Source organism: Lotus japonicus, chromosome 1, assembly GCF_012489685.1.
Source record: "Lotus japonicus ecotype B-129 chromosome 1, LjGifu_v1.2".
In the NCBI taxonomy this organism is placed as follows: domain Eukaryota; kingdom Viridiplantae; phylum Streptophyta; class Magnoliopsida; order Fabales; family Fabaceae; genus Lotus; species Lotus japonicus.
In genome coordinates, this window is record NC_080041.1 from 71,194,986 (window position 1) to 71,210,024 (window position 15,039).

A 15,039-nucleotide genomic window follows, 5' to 3' on the forward strand; every position below is an offset into this window, starting at 1 on the left:
AATTTATTTCAATAAATTTTTAAAAATAGCTTATGAATAAGCGCTTATGTCATAAGCGCTTATGACCATAAGCGCTTAATTAAGCTGTTTATCCAAACGGGGCCATATTGTGTCACGTCCCCCTTCCATGAGTGACGACTTCACCCAACTCCTATCACCTCAGGAGCGAGCGACACGACGTTTTTTTTTTGTCAAGTTACTGCCAACCCTTACTGATTATGATCTAAACTCAGAGACCACTGAGACCGTATTCAGTCTAAGAGTTCTCTTCTAACCCTTCAGGTGAATGACCATGCATTTAAAACAAACATATTAGTGACAAAATAACTAGCATCACACACACAAACATACGTGGCCTGGGCCACCATAGAGTACACATGACATAATCAAATAGAGTGTTCAAAAGATGACACACATGTCCCCACCAGACATCATAAAGTCGAACTAAATAACAAGAAGAACTGATAGAAACTTCTTCGGACCGTACGCTTCACTCCTCATTCATCTCCTCCTCTGGATCCTCCTCCATCTCGCCGTTGTTCCCCTCCTCATGCACTGGTAATGGTAATCTCTCCCCCAAGTCGTCTGCTCTCAAAAACCTTTGATGGTATATCCGAGTGTCTTTAGAAAAACTAGGTGAATGCACTCTCTTCCGAGCGGTGGTCCTAAGGCATGGAGAGGTCCTCCGGGGTGGTGAACCCACATACTCTCGTGATGCTTGACCGGGTGTAAAGGGCTGTTGCAGACTCCTGACCTGAATTGGTGTAGCTTGAACTGGTCCCCTTTGAGGAATGGGATCCACTCCTAACTGAGGATCAGAATCTGCACCAAACTGAGGAACTGGATTCACCTTGGGCTGAGGCTGTGGTGGTGGATCGGGAACTGGTGGTCGGAACCTCCTTGTGTGCCATGGCATGTAAAATGAGAATGCTAGAGAGATCGTCACCACATAACCTATGTCATCAGATCCTGGTGCCCTACACCGCAACATTATTAGCCCATTATAAAAGCAGAACCCTGAATTGGGCTCGAGATACCAGCCAATGCGGGACGGGAAATCAGCATGGATGGCGAGCACCAGAGGGAGACTCATTGCTTAACCTGTGATCTGCATATGAGTAAAAATAGTGCAAGGTGAGTCAAACACGACATTGCGCAGGATACATAGCAAATAATATAAACGGTAAAGCTCAAGATAACATACCATTAAATACAACTGTATGGATGATTAATGCTAAATTCAACTACTTCCACATCGAATTCGATTTCAAACAATTGTATAATTATTGTTTGCACCATTCATGTGAAACTACTCAACCCATAAGAATCAATTCAAGTAAAGGCATAGGAAATTAGGGACTCCAGCAATGTGGAAATCTTACCAAATCTAAGTATGAGAAGAAGCATAACAACAAGAATAAAGGAATGATAGAATTTGGATTTGGGTTCAATCCACACAACAACAAAATTACAATCCCCAAATAAGTTTGCTTATTAATAGAATTTGGATTTGAGTTCAATCCACACAGTAGCAAAATTACAATCCCCAAACAGAAACTTGAATGAAGGAAAGAAGTGATTTGAAATGTTGAATCAATAAATGTAAACATGCTCAAAGAATAAAAACCAGGACATATAAAATATGTATACAAAATGTTAAATCCTGTTCTTACTTTTGAATTTCAACAATCTGTTCTAACTCAAAACTTACCTAACTAATGTAATGCCACATACCAAAATCTGTGTTTCAGAGATCATTGGTAAAACTTACAGATTAACAGGTTTTACTTGGCGTATTTTACTAACCCTCAAAAGCTAACAAGACCCACCTCTTTTAATCCAAAAGACACACTTATTTCCACCTAGGACCAAGCTGAGTCATCTACTCATATCAATAGAAGATTAAATATAAGCCTGATTAATAATGCACAGATTCAGAAAAAAACATAGAATATGAAAAATATAAAATCAATGAAGAAATGATTTGGACTTTTATTCAGATGAATCACAAAAGGAATATAAAATAACCAGGAAATCATGTATTCTCTCGAAATAATTTTCTACTCTCCTCTTTCCTACACAAACACATAACTGGATTACAAAATACAAAAATGATAGGTGATGTGTTATCTATCAATTCAATTATATTACATTCCTTATATACAATATTTGTCATTCCATTCCATTCCATTCAAGTTTCAATAATCCAAACAAATTATGGAAAGATTACTCTTTCAACCGTCATCAGAGTAAAAAGCACAAATCCACATGAAACACATATTGCAAACAGAAAATTCAATTCAGCATATAATGTGATTGATTCCAAATGAGTAAGAATTTGACACATTGAGTTCAACTTAGATCTAAACAGTTTAGTTTAATAAAATTCACAACAACCACACACTAAACAATTTGGCTTGTTAATCTATGCTAAAGATTTAAGGCTCTTCTACCCCCACTAACTTGTACTCGCTACTTACTTCCCCAATTCCCCTAAAATACAATCCCCAAACCCCCCAAACCCCTCAAACCCTAATTCAAAAGGCATTACAATCCCCAAACCCCCAAACCCCTCAAACCCTAATTCAAAAGGCATTACAATCCCCAAACCCCCAAACAACACCCCACAATCCCTAAATCCCTAAAACCTCAAATTTCAATCCCCAAATTGCACCCAAATTTTCCGATTTCAAACCCTAATATATAAATTATAACAACAACAACAACATTTACCTCTACGATTTGAATATGGAACCGATCGAAGGGTTGAATTTGGGGTTGAAATTGCCCTCCAGGTCGCTCTGCTTTGGAAATCGAAGATTGAGAAGAGTTTCAAAGGTAGAGAGTGAAATGGAATTGAAACATGAAACCCGTCTTATGTTTTAATACTAACACTCTTCGGAATTATATCTTATGAAGTAGATCAGAAACATGGCATATGAAGAATTTCGAAAATCATTATTCCGAAATAAAACACGGAGGGGCATTAAAGTATTTCCCTACTTTTAAAGTGGGGTGACAAATCCAAACCCCGTTGATATTGCTTCCATTGGATAGAAGAAGTATTTTTTTTTTATCAAAAAATCTATGAAAACAAAAAGTAACATGGTTTACCAAACAACGGAATCAGTAAACACGGTTAGAGAGGAAAAGTAAAGGTAAAAACTAACATGGGTTACCAAACACACTGAAAAACCCTAATCTCAAAATCCTCACTCAGTATAAATACATACGAACGACGACAGAAACCCTAATAGCCGATTGTGGAGGAAGAGAGAACCAGAGAAGCAGCAAGATGCAGATCTTCGTGAAAACCCTGACCGGCAAGACCATCACCCTCGAGGTGGAGTCAAGCGACACCATCGACAACGTCAAAGCGAAGATCCAGGACAAAGAAGGTGAGCTTCAACTGAACGATCACCATTGATTCATTCTCCTTCTCTTTTGTTCGTTCTCGTTTGATTCATTTCTCGCTTTTTCGTTGTTTAGGGATTCCACCGGACCAGCAGAGGTTGATCTTCGCCGGGAAGCAGCTTGAGGATGGCCGTACCCTCGCCGATTACAACATCCAGAAAGGTTTGTAAATCGTAACATCGAAATTCGAGATTTCATGCATGCTGTTTGGGCATTTTGATTGTTTAGTTTAGTTTAGGGTTGTGGAAATTGTGTTAAGCTCTGTTTATGGTAATTGAATGTTTGTAGATTGGAGGTTCAATTTGAATCATGCTGAATTTGTTTGGTTTAGATTGTGAATCTTATTAGATTTGTGTTCTCTGTTTTGCAGAGTCAACCTTGCATCTTGTTTTGAGGCTTCGTGGTGGCATTATTGAGCCATCTCTGATGGCATTGGCCAGGAAGTATAACCAGGACAAGATGATCTGCCGCAAGTAAGTTTATAGACTTTAGCTTTTATGTTATTTGTGTTGTGGATCCTGAAGTGTAACTAGTGGCATTTGGTTTATTCCGGTAATTGTTTACATGGCTCTTCTCAGGATTCTTATGTGCTTGGGTATTCAGCACCTATAGGAGAATGATGCATAAAATGAACCTTTATTTTGTATTATTTTTTCGTATAATTGAAGTATGCATAACATTCAAATTGGGGATAAAAAGATCAACACGGCTAGCATGTTCTTGGGGTTGAAGAGTCTTCGTCACTGTATTATCTCCTTTGTCATGAATTGAATCGTGGTGCCAAACAAGTCTAGCATGTTCTCGGGTTTGATGATTTTTAAATGTTTGTTGTCAATGAGGTATGCTAAAGGAAATCAAGTTTCTCATTGAATTACCTCATTTGACTGGTGCCCAAGGAGTAATTCTGTGAGAACACTTCCTTGGTTCCTTTAGCAGGCCTTGTTGATAATCTCAAAAATTTCGGTCTAAGAACATAATGCCAAAGGTAGTCAAAATAGTCCAAATGTTTAAAAACGTAAACTTGCCTTTGAGACAGCTTAAATACTTAATTAATACATAGTCAGGTATTTAGTGAGACATGCACTTTATGCATCTCTGTCCTATAGGTGCTCAATACCGAACACACAAGGGAACCTTTTTCCTCCTTTTTGTCTAGACCACATGTATCCTTTCAGAGAAGACAATTTTGAACCTTTGACCACCTTGGGCAATTGAAATTTTCCGATGACTCTGAATGTATTATAACATAAACTTTCAAATAGTTGCTTAATTGTCGTTAAATTGTTGTGATGAAAGAAATAATTTCATTTGCAAGTGGATTGTGAAACATGACTGAATTGAGTATTTAAGTATAATTCATTGAATCATATTGCCTGTGATGTTTGTTTGTAAATTTTCTAACTATTGATATGATTTGCAAATCATTTCCTATTAAATGACGCCTTTTCAATCAGCAAATCAAATCAAACATGTTATTTGTAAGGAAATGTGTTGTTCAATTAAAATGTAGTGTTACAAAGCAAATGTAATTTTGAAACCATCTATTATTTCTTGAAAACAAGAATGATAATATTCTTTAACTATGGTCTCTTTGAGAACCTAGGTCTTTCACGTTGGAAGGTGAATATTAGAAGCCATCATGTGATGCATTAACTTTGTACTATTCATTTTCAATTTCAATGACTACTTGAAAAACATCTGTGTGTAGTTTATTGGAACTGAGACTAGTGTACACTGATATGCCATGTATTAATTCACAATCATTGTGCTTTGCAGGTGTTATGCACGTCTGCATCCCCGTGCTGTCAACTGCAGGAAAAAGAAGTGTGGACACAGCAACCAGGTTTTTTATTAGTGTTAATAGCTTGTGCTTCTTATTTTACTGAATGGAATTTTCATGTTTTAATTATCATCATTTGGTCATAATGGTGCCTTTTTATTTGGTACTGCAGTTGAGGCCGAAGAAGAAGATCAAGTAAACTGTTCTGATTGCAGGAATGAGTAGTGTTTTCATGGATTGCTGGATGTCTTGTGATCCTGATAATTACTTTCTCAGCAATGTAGGAATTTTGTTGGAAATTGGACTGGCATAGTTACTCTTTATGATTTTTGTTTTCAGTTTGAGACGGGTTGAAATCTATTATGCTACAATTCTGTGCGATGACAATTTTGTTGCTTATGATAATGCGTGATATCCTTGTTTCTCGTGAACCCCCTTCCCCTCAAACCACTTATTTATTTTTTCATCTCATTCCTTGCATGATGGCATGGGACAAGCAACTAAAATCATTTTACCCAATTTTGTTGTATGACTGTAATCAATGAGGTTTTGACTTGGTGAGTGAATAAAGTGATATGAAATCTGGCACGTAAGCTTTTGTGCTCATGCCATCTAGTATTACTGTCAGTTTAACCTGTTGATCACTTCATTGATTTTGAGTGCCATGAGTTTCCTTAGGAGCTGTTCTTAGTTTATACTATTAAAGGGGGGTTGGTTGGCTGCTTTTTCCATTTGACGTGAAGTTCACAGATTAAGAATTAGGAAAAAAGGAAGACTCAATTTTCCTATATTGTATTTGTGACTTTTTGTAGCCAACCTTTAAGGGTGTGCCTAGGGATGTCAAAATTACCCACATCCGTGGATACCCGCGGATAAAAACTCGCTATGGGTAAAATTACCCCTGCCCACGGGTATCCACGGATTTATTTCATGTATATTTTCACTATCCATTTATTAATGGGGTGGGTACGGATATTGATGTATCCATACCCACGGATACTCACCCGATATATAAAATATTAAAATATCTTTTATATGTATATACATAGATGTATATTAAATATCTAATGAATTTGTGTTTGAGTTATAGTTCTTTTTCAAGTAAACTTATACAATGGTAATGGTAAAAAGAAGCCCTTAGACAAAAAAAAGAGTAGAAAAGAAGTATTTTCATTTACACATTGATTGACTGTAAAGTCCAATGTTAAATTTTATATTTAACATAATTTTCTTTTGAATAAATATATTTGAATTCATTTATGTTCATGGGTGTCGGGTGCCCATGGATATCCACGGATAGTTTAAAATCCGGTTGAAACCCATTAAATGGATATTCATGTGGGTATGGAGCGGATATGGATATAAATTTTTACATATGGAGCGGGTGGTGAGTATATACTATCCATGCCCACCCGTACCCATTGACATCCCTAGTGTGCCTGTTTAATAGTTAACTAGAACTAAGATAATTCATGTTAAGATCGTTACAATTGTTTTAGTATTGTCAAGTAAGTTTTAAATGATTTTTGTAGGATTGTATGAAAGAATTTAGGTGTTTACCATGTGTAATAGCCTTAGAGGTAGTGCAATCTAAATAGATTCTTTTAATGAATAACATAAAACTCCTTGTTCAATCTTATTTAAATTAATATACGTATGGAAGAATCTAGGTGTTTACCATGTGTAATAGCCTTATAGGTAGTGCAATCTAAACAGATTCTTAGTGAATAACGTAGAACTCCTTGCTCAATTTTTTTTTTTTATATTGACCAAGGTATCCCACCGCCGATAGTCGTGAGATTAATCCCTCACCCCACGGTCAACGCACTAAGCGGTAAATTATATTTATATTTGAATAAAATTGTTTTCAACCGTGATATCTCAAATATTTGCAGCAGATGTTTGTGTCAATAAAACGTTTTTTACTGTTATACATAATTCTCTCCGTCATAATATGATGTGTTTCCGTAACCTTCTTAACTTGATGTATCATATTATCTTTTGAAATAAAGTTTTTTTTTAATTTTGACGTTGAAATAAAGTTTATTAACACTACATCCCCAAAGGATAGCTAACTAAGTAGTAAAGAGTTAGGGGATATATGGGTTGGGGATTCGGTCTAGAGTTCAATCTTTGGAGGGTGTAATTTATCTTTTCAATGTAAAAAAAAATACAATACACTAAAATATCAAATCATATATTTTTATAAAGGTACTAGAGCAACGTTCCTCATAAAAATGTGGGAGTTATGTGATGTACTAACATTTGAACAAAAAAAACGTAATGTACTAACATGACTATAGTGTATTAGCATGCTGCTGGAAGTAGCTTTTACTATTAGCACGTTTGTACTTACACATGCTTCTAATCAAAATTGATTCCAAGTTTAAAATCAATTGTAAAAGAATTTATATATAATGTCTATACAAAAGTACGTTGAGCCATCACGGTCTCCTGAAATTACTGAGCTGGTCTGTCACAATACGCATGCACCAGAGTGCTTTGTTGCTGGTATTTCTGGGCGAGCGAAATTGAAATGGTTCAATTACCTGCTCTTGCTTTCTCACGATGCCAGATGATAGGAACTAATGTAGCCTTCATTCAGTTTATATAGGTCCACACTCCACACCTTGTGCTGTGGTCTCGCCCCTCATGATTATCTGTGTTTCAAAGCCAAGCTCAATTATATTTAGCACTTTTTTGATTAATCTTTTAATGTCTTAGCTGTAATGTCTCAAATGGAATAATACGGGTGCATACCTGGTTTGGAAAATGTTCTGGATCATCCTGCGCGGTGATTCCTGTGCTGCACCCTCCAGCCGAAGCAACTCGTCTGAGGAGAGGCGCCAGCCAAGAGCACCAAGATTTTCCTTTGCTTGTGTTATTGATTTCACTCCAGGAATTGGAACTGTGCCTTTGCATATGCACCAGTTAATAGCAACCTGGCATGATAAAAGAGATGCATTAGATGATAAAGTATGTTCAGGCCAAGATTAGTCAGAGTAAAAGTTCAGCACCCAGCATTGTCACTTGTCACACACCTAAAACAAGGATAATAAGCTTGTTTGGATATCCGTTGCATTCACGTCAAAGTACTCTTTTTTTTTCAGTCCGTTGTGAGACGGATTTCTGTTGAAAGTACTTTTAGCCATTGCTAACAGGAATCCAAAAACACACAAGTGGTTTGGTCAGTAGTTCTATATGAAATTTAGTGTGTTTGGATTCCTATTAGCCGACCACTCCATGTGTGTGTTTGGACTCCTATTAGCAATGGTTAAAACTTAAAAGTACTCTCAACTGAAATCCGCCTCACAATGAATTGAAAAAAACAATACTTTTATATGAAATTGAATCGAAACAAGAATAATTTGATATGAAATTAGCAGCACACATGAGAAAAATGAGAAGATTTGTTTTTTTTACTTGTGACATGGTTTTGCGCCGTTTGTTTGCGATGTCTCTCAGGGAACTCAATAAAGGATCCAGTCCTGGAAGTATTTGCTTGAATAGCAACCCCCTGTGAAATGTGATCAACAACAAAGATACTAAGAAAAAGATCTAGTAATGTAATTGGCTATGAAGATAATCACTAAGTAGAGTTCTAAAGCACTTGTTAAAATATCAACACACCTTGGCCCAGATGGAAGTTTAGATGGTGAGTATTTCCCAGTAAGCATTCCAAGTCCTAGAGGACTATAAGCAATCACACGAATGCCCAGAGAATCACATATACTCTTGATCTCAAGTTGATCTTCCCCCATGCTCAGCAAAGAAAATTGCACCTGAAGTTTTGAAACATGAAGAAGACCAATGAGAGAATACCAGTAGACCATGAAAATTACTGACCGGTTGCTGCATACTGATAAAATGATGTGCAGGAATTACAACTCATTGGACTTATTCAGTAACTCTTTTTCATTAAACTGAAACCTCTTTCAGAAACTCAATGAGGCGTCGTACTATATTGTAGTTATTAGTTTTGTTATGTTTACCTTTCCTCTGCTTGTTCTTTTTTCTCTTTGCTTTGAAGTTTCTCAAAGACAAGGATATTTGTGACTGGTTTGACAATCATGCCATGCTTTATTAGTCTCTACTGGGATCTAAAGGAACTTTCCTAATACGTAGAGCGAAATTCGAATCCAATTATGCATACCTGGGCTGAGCATAAGGGGACACCACGCTCTTTTAGGTAATCATGTATCTTCAAAAGCTGCTTTGGTCCATAATTGCTTACTCCAACACCTTGAACTAAACCCTAAATGACAATATAAATATGAAGTTAGAAATTTTGATCAATCAAGAAATCAAAACTATTGTTTTTTCTTTCAGAAATAACACTGGAACTCAATGTTTAAATATGCTGATCTGAAACTTCAAAAGAATATATGGAAAATGAAATTCCATGTAAGTAAATGAATTATCAAAAGCACCCTGAGTGAATTTATCCACATTCAATACTGCTAGCCTTTCAACAGTAGTTGAATTATTGCATATACACCAGATAAAACTACTGTAAACATGAATTATTGTAACCTTCTCATACATTGCCACTAAACCATCCCAAAGAGCTGATTCCTGGAAAGGAGCATAATTTGCAGTTGACCAATGTAGTTGTCCTATCCCGATTTGCTCAAGCTGCATCCTATCTAATGATGCCCTGAAAATTTATTCCATTCAAGTTTAAAATCATAAGCACAGAAATAAATCAAGCAAATACTTCTATGGGAGAAGAATGGGGAGCTCAGGAAGGATTTGACAGGTGTGGATATATTATATTAATCCAGTACAATCATTCAAGTCAAGCAGAATGAGAATATATCAGGAACAACCAAAAACGAATACCTGCAAGCTTTGACAAATTGCCCTGGTGTAAGGCGCCATGGATACGCTGCAAACTTAGTAGCAATCACTATGTTCTGCTGGCTCCCTTTTTGCTCTGAGAAAGTGAACACATGATTTGGTGAACAAGTGGGAATCTAAGAATTCACTACAACCCGTCATATATCTTCTCATTAAGGTCCTATTTGAAAGAGCTTATTTAAGCTTATCTTATAACATAAGTGCTATGTTTGGCTGAGCACATGCCAATAGCTTAACCTACCCATAAGCTGTTTTGAGCTTTTTTTCCTAAGTTGCTCAGATTAGTTTACAAATAAGCGCTCATACCTACTTAATAATCTCTTTCGAGCTTAATTCAATAAACTTATCAAATTAGCTTATAAATGAACATTCATGCGATAAACGCGTATTGCCATAAGCACTTAATTAAGCTATATTTGCCTAAATGCTCCCTAAGACATTTATGAGAGAGCTATGGGGAGAAGCCTTTAACTGTTCTTGTCAGTAACATCAACTCTCACATGAGGATTTGTTTTGCCAAAAAAGCGCAAGACACTAAAGGAACAAACTTTGAATTAACATAATAATGGTAATGAATACACATTATGACATGACACCACAAATTAACATCAATTAAACAAGTTACAATGAATTTACATACACCAGCAATGCAACCTACAAGGATGAATTTAGACCAAATCAAAGGAAAGTGTGATGAACCTTGAAATTCTCGAATGAACCTTCCCAGAAGCTTTTCGCTCTGCCCATTAAACTTTCCGGTGCCATAAGAGTCAGCAGTGTCAAATAGGTTGATACCATTCTCCAGAGCCAAGTTGAAGACTTGTTGAAGCTCATCATCCATGGATTGCTGATACCCCCAAAGCAACTGGTTCCCCCATGCCCATGTTCCAAACCCCATTGGAGACACACTCAGAGGACCCATTTTCACCTGCAACAACCATAGAAGCTTGCTGGTTGCTACCCACATCAACATGAAGGTAGAATTCAAATTCAAATGAAAATCATACCTTTTGCGTTGGCCAGAATGGAGGGAATTTGAGAGAGCTGAATGAGAAAGATGGTGTTGTTAAAGGGTTGATATTTGAGGGACCAAGACTGCTGCAAGCTGAGAGTGCCATTGCTGAGTAGAACTCACACACTCACACAACAGTTTTCAACACGAAAAGGGGTCAGTTTGGTGGTAGTTTTGTTCGCTGTGGTGATTGATCGTGTGCATGTGGTAACCATTGATCCTCAAACTCGTTATGGATCACTTCATGGTGAGTCAATTACACTTTGGTTTAAATCTTTAACATTCTCTATTAATTAGTTAAAACTCGTGGGATTCCATAGTGTGGTAAACTCTACTTAAATTTTAACTCATCAATGAAAGTTTACCGAAAAGAGTGTGACTGACATTTTTAGATATTTAGTAAGTACTAATATAAGGGTGAAAATCCTTTTGGTAAACTATCCTTTAGTTTGGGTACAAGTTCCTCCCTTAATTAACCTTAGCATTTAATTGCTCTGCCCCCAACTATAAGACCTCTTATTGTCTCACAATAAAGAGTTTCATAATAAGAGATGGAGGAAGTAATATTTTACCCGGGCTAGAGATTAAATGTTTTGTTTTAAAATATATAGTCCCATTTTAATGTGATCATCACTCTTCAAGCTAGCAATTACATAAGAGGATTTTGAATCTTTTAGAAATGCTCATATTATGTACCAAATTCATGGTTCACTCAATCAGACCCAAAGATAGTCGGCCCAACCTACTTTAGCCAAGCATGTTCAACGGGACCAAACAACCTCGCACACAAGTTTAATTTTTAATTTGGGTTTGATATTCCCACAAGCTTAAAAAATGAGTCGCGAACCCACCTCTGCTAGGGCTCCAAACTCTGATGGCGGCGGATCTCCCTCCAAGGACGATACCCAAGCAGAAGGCGACGGAGATGGCGGCGAGACGACGAGCGACGGAGACGGTTCTGACCGGAGGAAGAAAAACGGCTTTCTCCTGGGTGGAGAAAAAGCTAAAGACGCTTCCATCCAGGTTCGAAGGGAGGAGAAAGTAGCTGCGTGCAGCGGCTTCTCGAGGAGCGACGACGTCGGTTTGGAGAAGGAGAATAACCTCCACTGTAATTCGATCTTCACCCTTTTCGTTGATGGCATTTCTGACGGCGTCAATTATCTCCAGGTTCGTGGTCTTTTTGCTCAGATTGGGAGGGTTTTGAATGTCTTTATCCAGAGACAGAGGAAGATTGGGAGAAGCCATAGGTTCGGGTTTGCTAGATTCTCTTCTTTGGAGGTTGCTTCTCAGGCGATTAACCTCCTCGATGGGTTTCGTTTGGGAGGAACGCCATTGTCGGTTGCTTGGGCGAGATTTCCGCGGCGTGGAGTTGCTGGTTCGAGGGTGTTTGCGGCTAGAGATCAGAGATCGTCGGAGCATGCTGGGGTTCTTGCTGGAATCGGGGAAGTGGGGAATCGACGTCAGTTGTCTTCTTCCGAGAGTGAAGAATTGATGATTTCTGGCCTCTTTAGAGGCGGCTCTCCATCCCCAAGCTTCTCAACTTCGGTGCTTTTCCCAGAAACCTCTTCTGCGGATGTTAGGGGTATTGAGACGGTGGAGCTTTCTGCGGATGCTAGGGGCTTTGAGACGGTGGAGGGGGAAGACGTGATGCTGACGTCCTTGGGTGTCCTATGTGATGTACCCATAGCTGCCTCTTGCTGTTCTGTACCTGGTAGCACATCTAATATGGTTTCCATATCTTCTGAACTGGGGGTTTCTCATGATACTGGGTTTTCCGTACCCAGGGATCATGTGAAAACCCCGAGGGGAAGACCTAAGAAAGGTGATGGTGGAGGCAGAAAGAAGCAAGGTGCTGCTGGGAGCTCTGGTGGTGCTATTACAATGGAAGCAGGGTATACTGATGCAGAGCAGACAGGGAAAGAGCTGATGGTGTTGCCGACGGAGATGTCGGAGCCTTATGGCGTATTGACTAGAGCGAGGAGTGCCGTCTTGATGGGGAAGCGCTTAGGCTTGAGGTATGATTGCCCTGATGATATCCCTCTCTTTCAAATTGCCAATGAGATCAAGGCGCGGAAAGCTTCTCTGCGTCGTTGAGGGTGAGATTTGGGGTGGTGGCGAGTTATGGGCTGTATAGGTTTTTTCCTAGTCCTTTGAGAGTTTTTTGGGTATTGCAAACGACTTTTGGTTTTTGTAGTTGTTGCAATTGCGGCTTCTAGTTTTTGAGGCTATTGTTCTTATTTGCCGCTGTTTTGGGTTGGTTTTTTTTGTTCTTTTTGGTGGGCAGCCTTGGTCGTGTGGGTTTTTGATACCGTGTTGAGGTTGTTTTGGTGTATATCTTATCAGTTTCCTCATTATTATTATATATATTTTCTCCTTTCGAAAAAAAAAGTTTAATTTGGGTTTGGCTTGGCCCAAATGTCATACCAACAAGAAGATAAGGATCTCATCTCCTAAAATCAGTTTGCATTTGTAGATGTTGTGGATTATTCGAATAAAAGGAAATAACCACCAAGTAACAACTTTATTTGAAACTTCGGAGTATGCATACTTTTATTTACAATTATTTTGTTCAGTTTGAAATTGATTTGAGTGTTTCAATTCTAAACTAGTTTGAGCGTCAGAGTCAGTTTTGCATGTAATCACCACCATTCCAAGAAGTTAAACACTTGAAGCCAACCATCATTTGACTCAGAAGTCAAGTCATCACACCAGCAGAGCCAGATCATAACACATATTGCTTATAAAATAGTATTGACAATTTCACTAGCTATCGCTTTACAAATAAGTTTCTCTTAAAATTAATAAAATCTTCCATGAGATCAACTATATCTTAATATTGCACGTAAAAGTTCTAACCTGAACCGTATATCAGAACCCCACCTGTGTTGTGTTTCAAGTGCAAAACTTGTACTGATGAATTTGCTTTAAGCCCTCACAGTCACACACACCTGGTTTCTAAGAATATGGAATAATTTTGGTACCTTTCATTAATCATTGTTAAGACTTAAGAGTACATTTACAAATAAAGTCAAACCTAGGTGTAATTACAATTACAATAAATCAGGCTTAATTACAAGAAGAATATCCTATTCTATCATGGTTGATTAGCTTATACTCGGTGCTTATTTTAGTAGAGAAATTGAAGACTGAATTTTACACTTAACAATTTTCTCTTGAATCATTCTCCTCTTTTCAGAGTCTTACAAGTTATCCAAATCAAAATCAGATGCAATGAAATTCTTCCTTTACTTTACTTATGTATCTGCAGCAATACAGCTCTGCTTCATTTGTGCTAACTACTTAAGAAGGTTGTGTAATCTAGTTTCAACACTTTATTATGGGACAAATTTCCTTATACTGAATATTGTCCCATGTTGATCTTACTATCTTAACAGGAAGGGAATCAAACAACACCAAGTTAACAAATTTTGAAACCAACCAATCATATTTTGTCACCATACAATGGCGTAGCTAAAGTGATAGAAGTTCTAGATTTAAACCCTTTGAAAATGGCACAACACAAACAAATAGATTGGTAATGCATGCAAGGATGATGAGCAAACAAACACTGCACATTCTTTTATCTTCCAAATCTCTGAACAATTGAGTTGAGTAAGGTTATCTTAATTCTCTAACTATCAAATCAAGCCTACAACGAGTTTGAGATCCCCATTGGATGCAAGTGCCATTTAGCTTCCCTCTTAGCTTTCAATGCAAGCTTTATTGATAGAGAAAAAAAGGAGATGGCCATTGTTTTTACAGTGATTTATAGCTGGTATATCTCCTGGACGAGTAAAATGGAAACAGTTCAATTATGTACTCTCTGTATTTTCATGATAGAAACTATGTAGAACTTCAGCCAGACAAAATTTGCCTTGTTATTCTGAGTCCACACAAAGTGGATCCGGGTCCTTCCTGGACCTTACCCATAACGCGAGTTTTATAGCACCAGATTTGCCCTTTATTATGAGTG

General features: G+C 37.7%; 2 protein-coding genes across 2 annotated transcripts; one reads left to right on the top strand and one right to left on the bottom strand.

Annotated features, from left to right (window-relative positions):
* The first annotated feature begins 3,239 nt into the window (after nt 1-3,239).
* Nucleotides 3,240-5,625, top strand: LOC130745633 (ubiquitin-60S ribosomal protein L40). The gene is made up of 5 exons (XM_057597993.1): nt 3,240-3,398; nt 3,490-3,576; nt 3,785-3,887; nt 5,191-5,257; nt 5,367-5,625. Exons 1-5 carry the CDS (start codon nt 3,296-3,298, stop codon nt 5,391-5,393), a joined length of 387 nt encoding a protein of 128 aa, XP_057453976.1. The 5' UTR covers nt 3,240-3,295; the 3' UTR covers nt 5,394-5,625.
* Nucleotides 5,626-7,380: 1,755 nt separating this feature from the next.
* Nucleotides 7,381-11,311, bottom strand: LOC130745642 (pyridoxal reductase, chloroplastic). Its single transcript, XM_057598005.1, has 9 exons — nt 11,062-11,311; nt 10,754-10,982; nt 10,037-10,130; nt 9,728-9,851; nt 9,348-9,449; nt 8,825-8,976; nt 8,618-8,711; nt 7,955-8,136; nt 7,381-7,854 (listed from the first exon to the last, which is right to left on the bottom strand). Exons 1-9 carry the CDS (start codon nt 11,170-11,172, stop codon nt 7,851-7,853), a joined length of 1,092 nt encoding a protein of 363 aa, XP_057453988.1. The 5' UTR covers nt 11,173-11,311; the 3' UTR covers nt 7,381-7,850.
* Between the last annotated feature and the right edge of the window lie 3,728 nt (nt 11,312-15,039).

What these genes read in the sequence shown, in the direction of transcription:
- LOC130745633 (XM_057597993.1), top strand. Translation starts at nt 3,296, where the DNA reads ATGCAGATCTTCGTGAAAACCCTGACCGGCAAGACCATCACCCTCGAG. An exon ending in GAAGATCCAGGACAAAGAAG is followed by an intron (nt 3,399 to 3,489) that starts GTGAGCTTCAAC and finishes TTCGTTGTTTAG; the next exon opens with GGATTCCACCGGACCAGCAG. An exon ending in AGTGTGGACACAGCAACCAG is followed by an intron (nt 5,258 to 5,366) that starts GTTTTTTATTAG and finishes TTGGTACTGCAG; the next exon opens with TTGAGGCCGAAGAAGAAGAT.
- LOC130745642 (XM_057598005.1), bottom strand. Translation starts at nt 11,172, where the DNA reads ATGGCACTCTCAGCTTGCAGCAGTCTTGGTCCCTCAAATATCAACCCT. An exon ending in CAATTTGTCAAAGCTTGCAG is followed by an intron (nt 9,852 to 10,036) that starts GTATTCGTTTTT and finishes ATAAATTTTCAG; the next exon opens with GGCATCATTAGATAGGATGC. An exon ending in TAGTGGCAATGTATGAGAAG is followed by an intron (nt 9,450 to 9,727) that starts GTTACAATAATT and finishes ATTGTCATTTAG; the next exon opens with GGTTTAGTTCAAGGTGTTGG.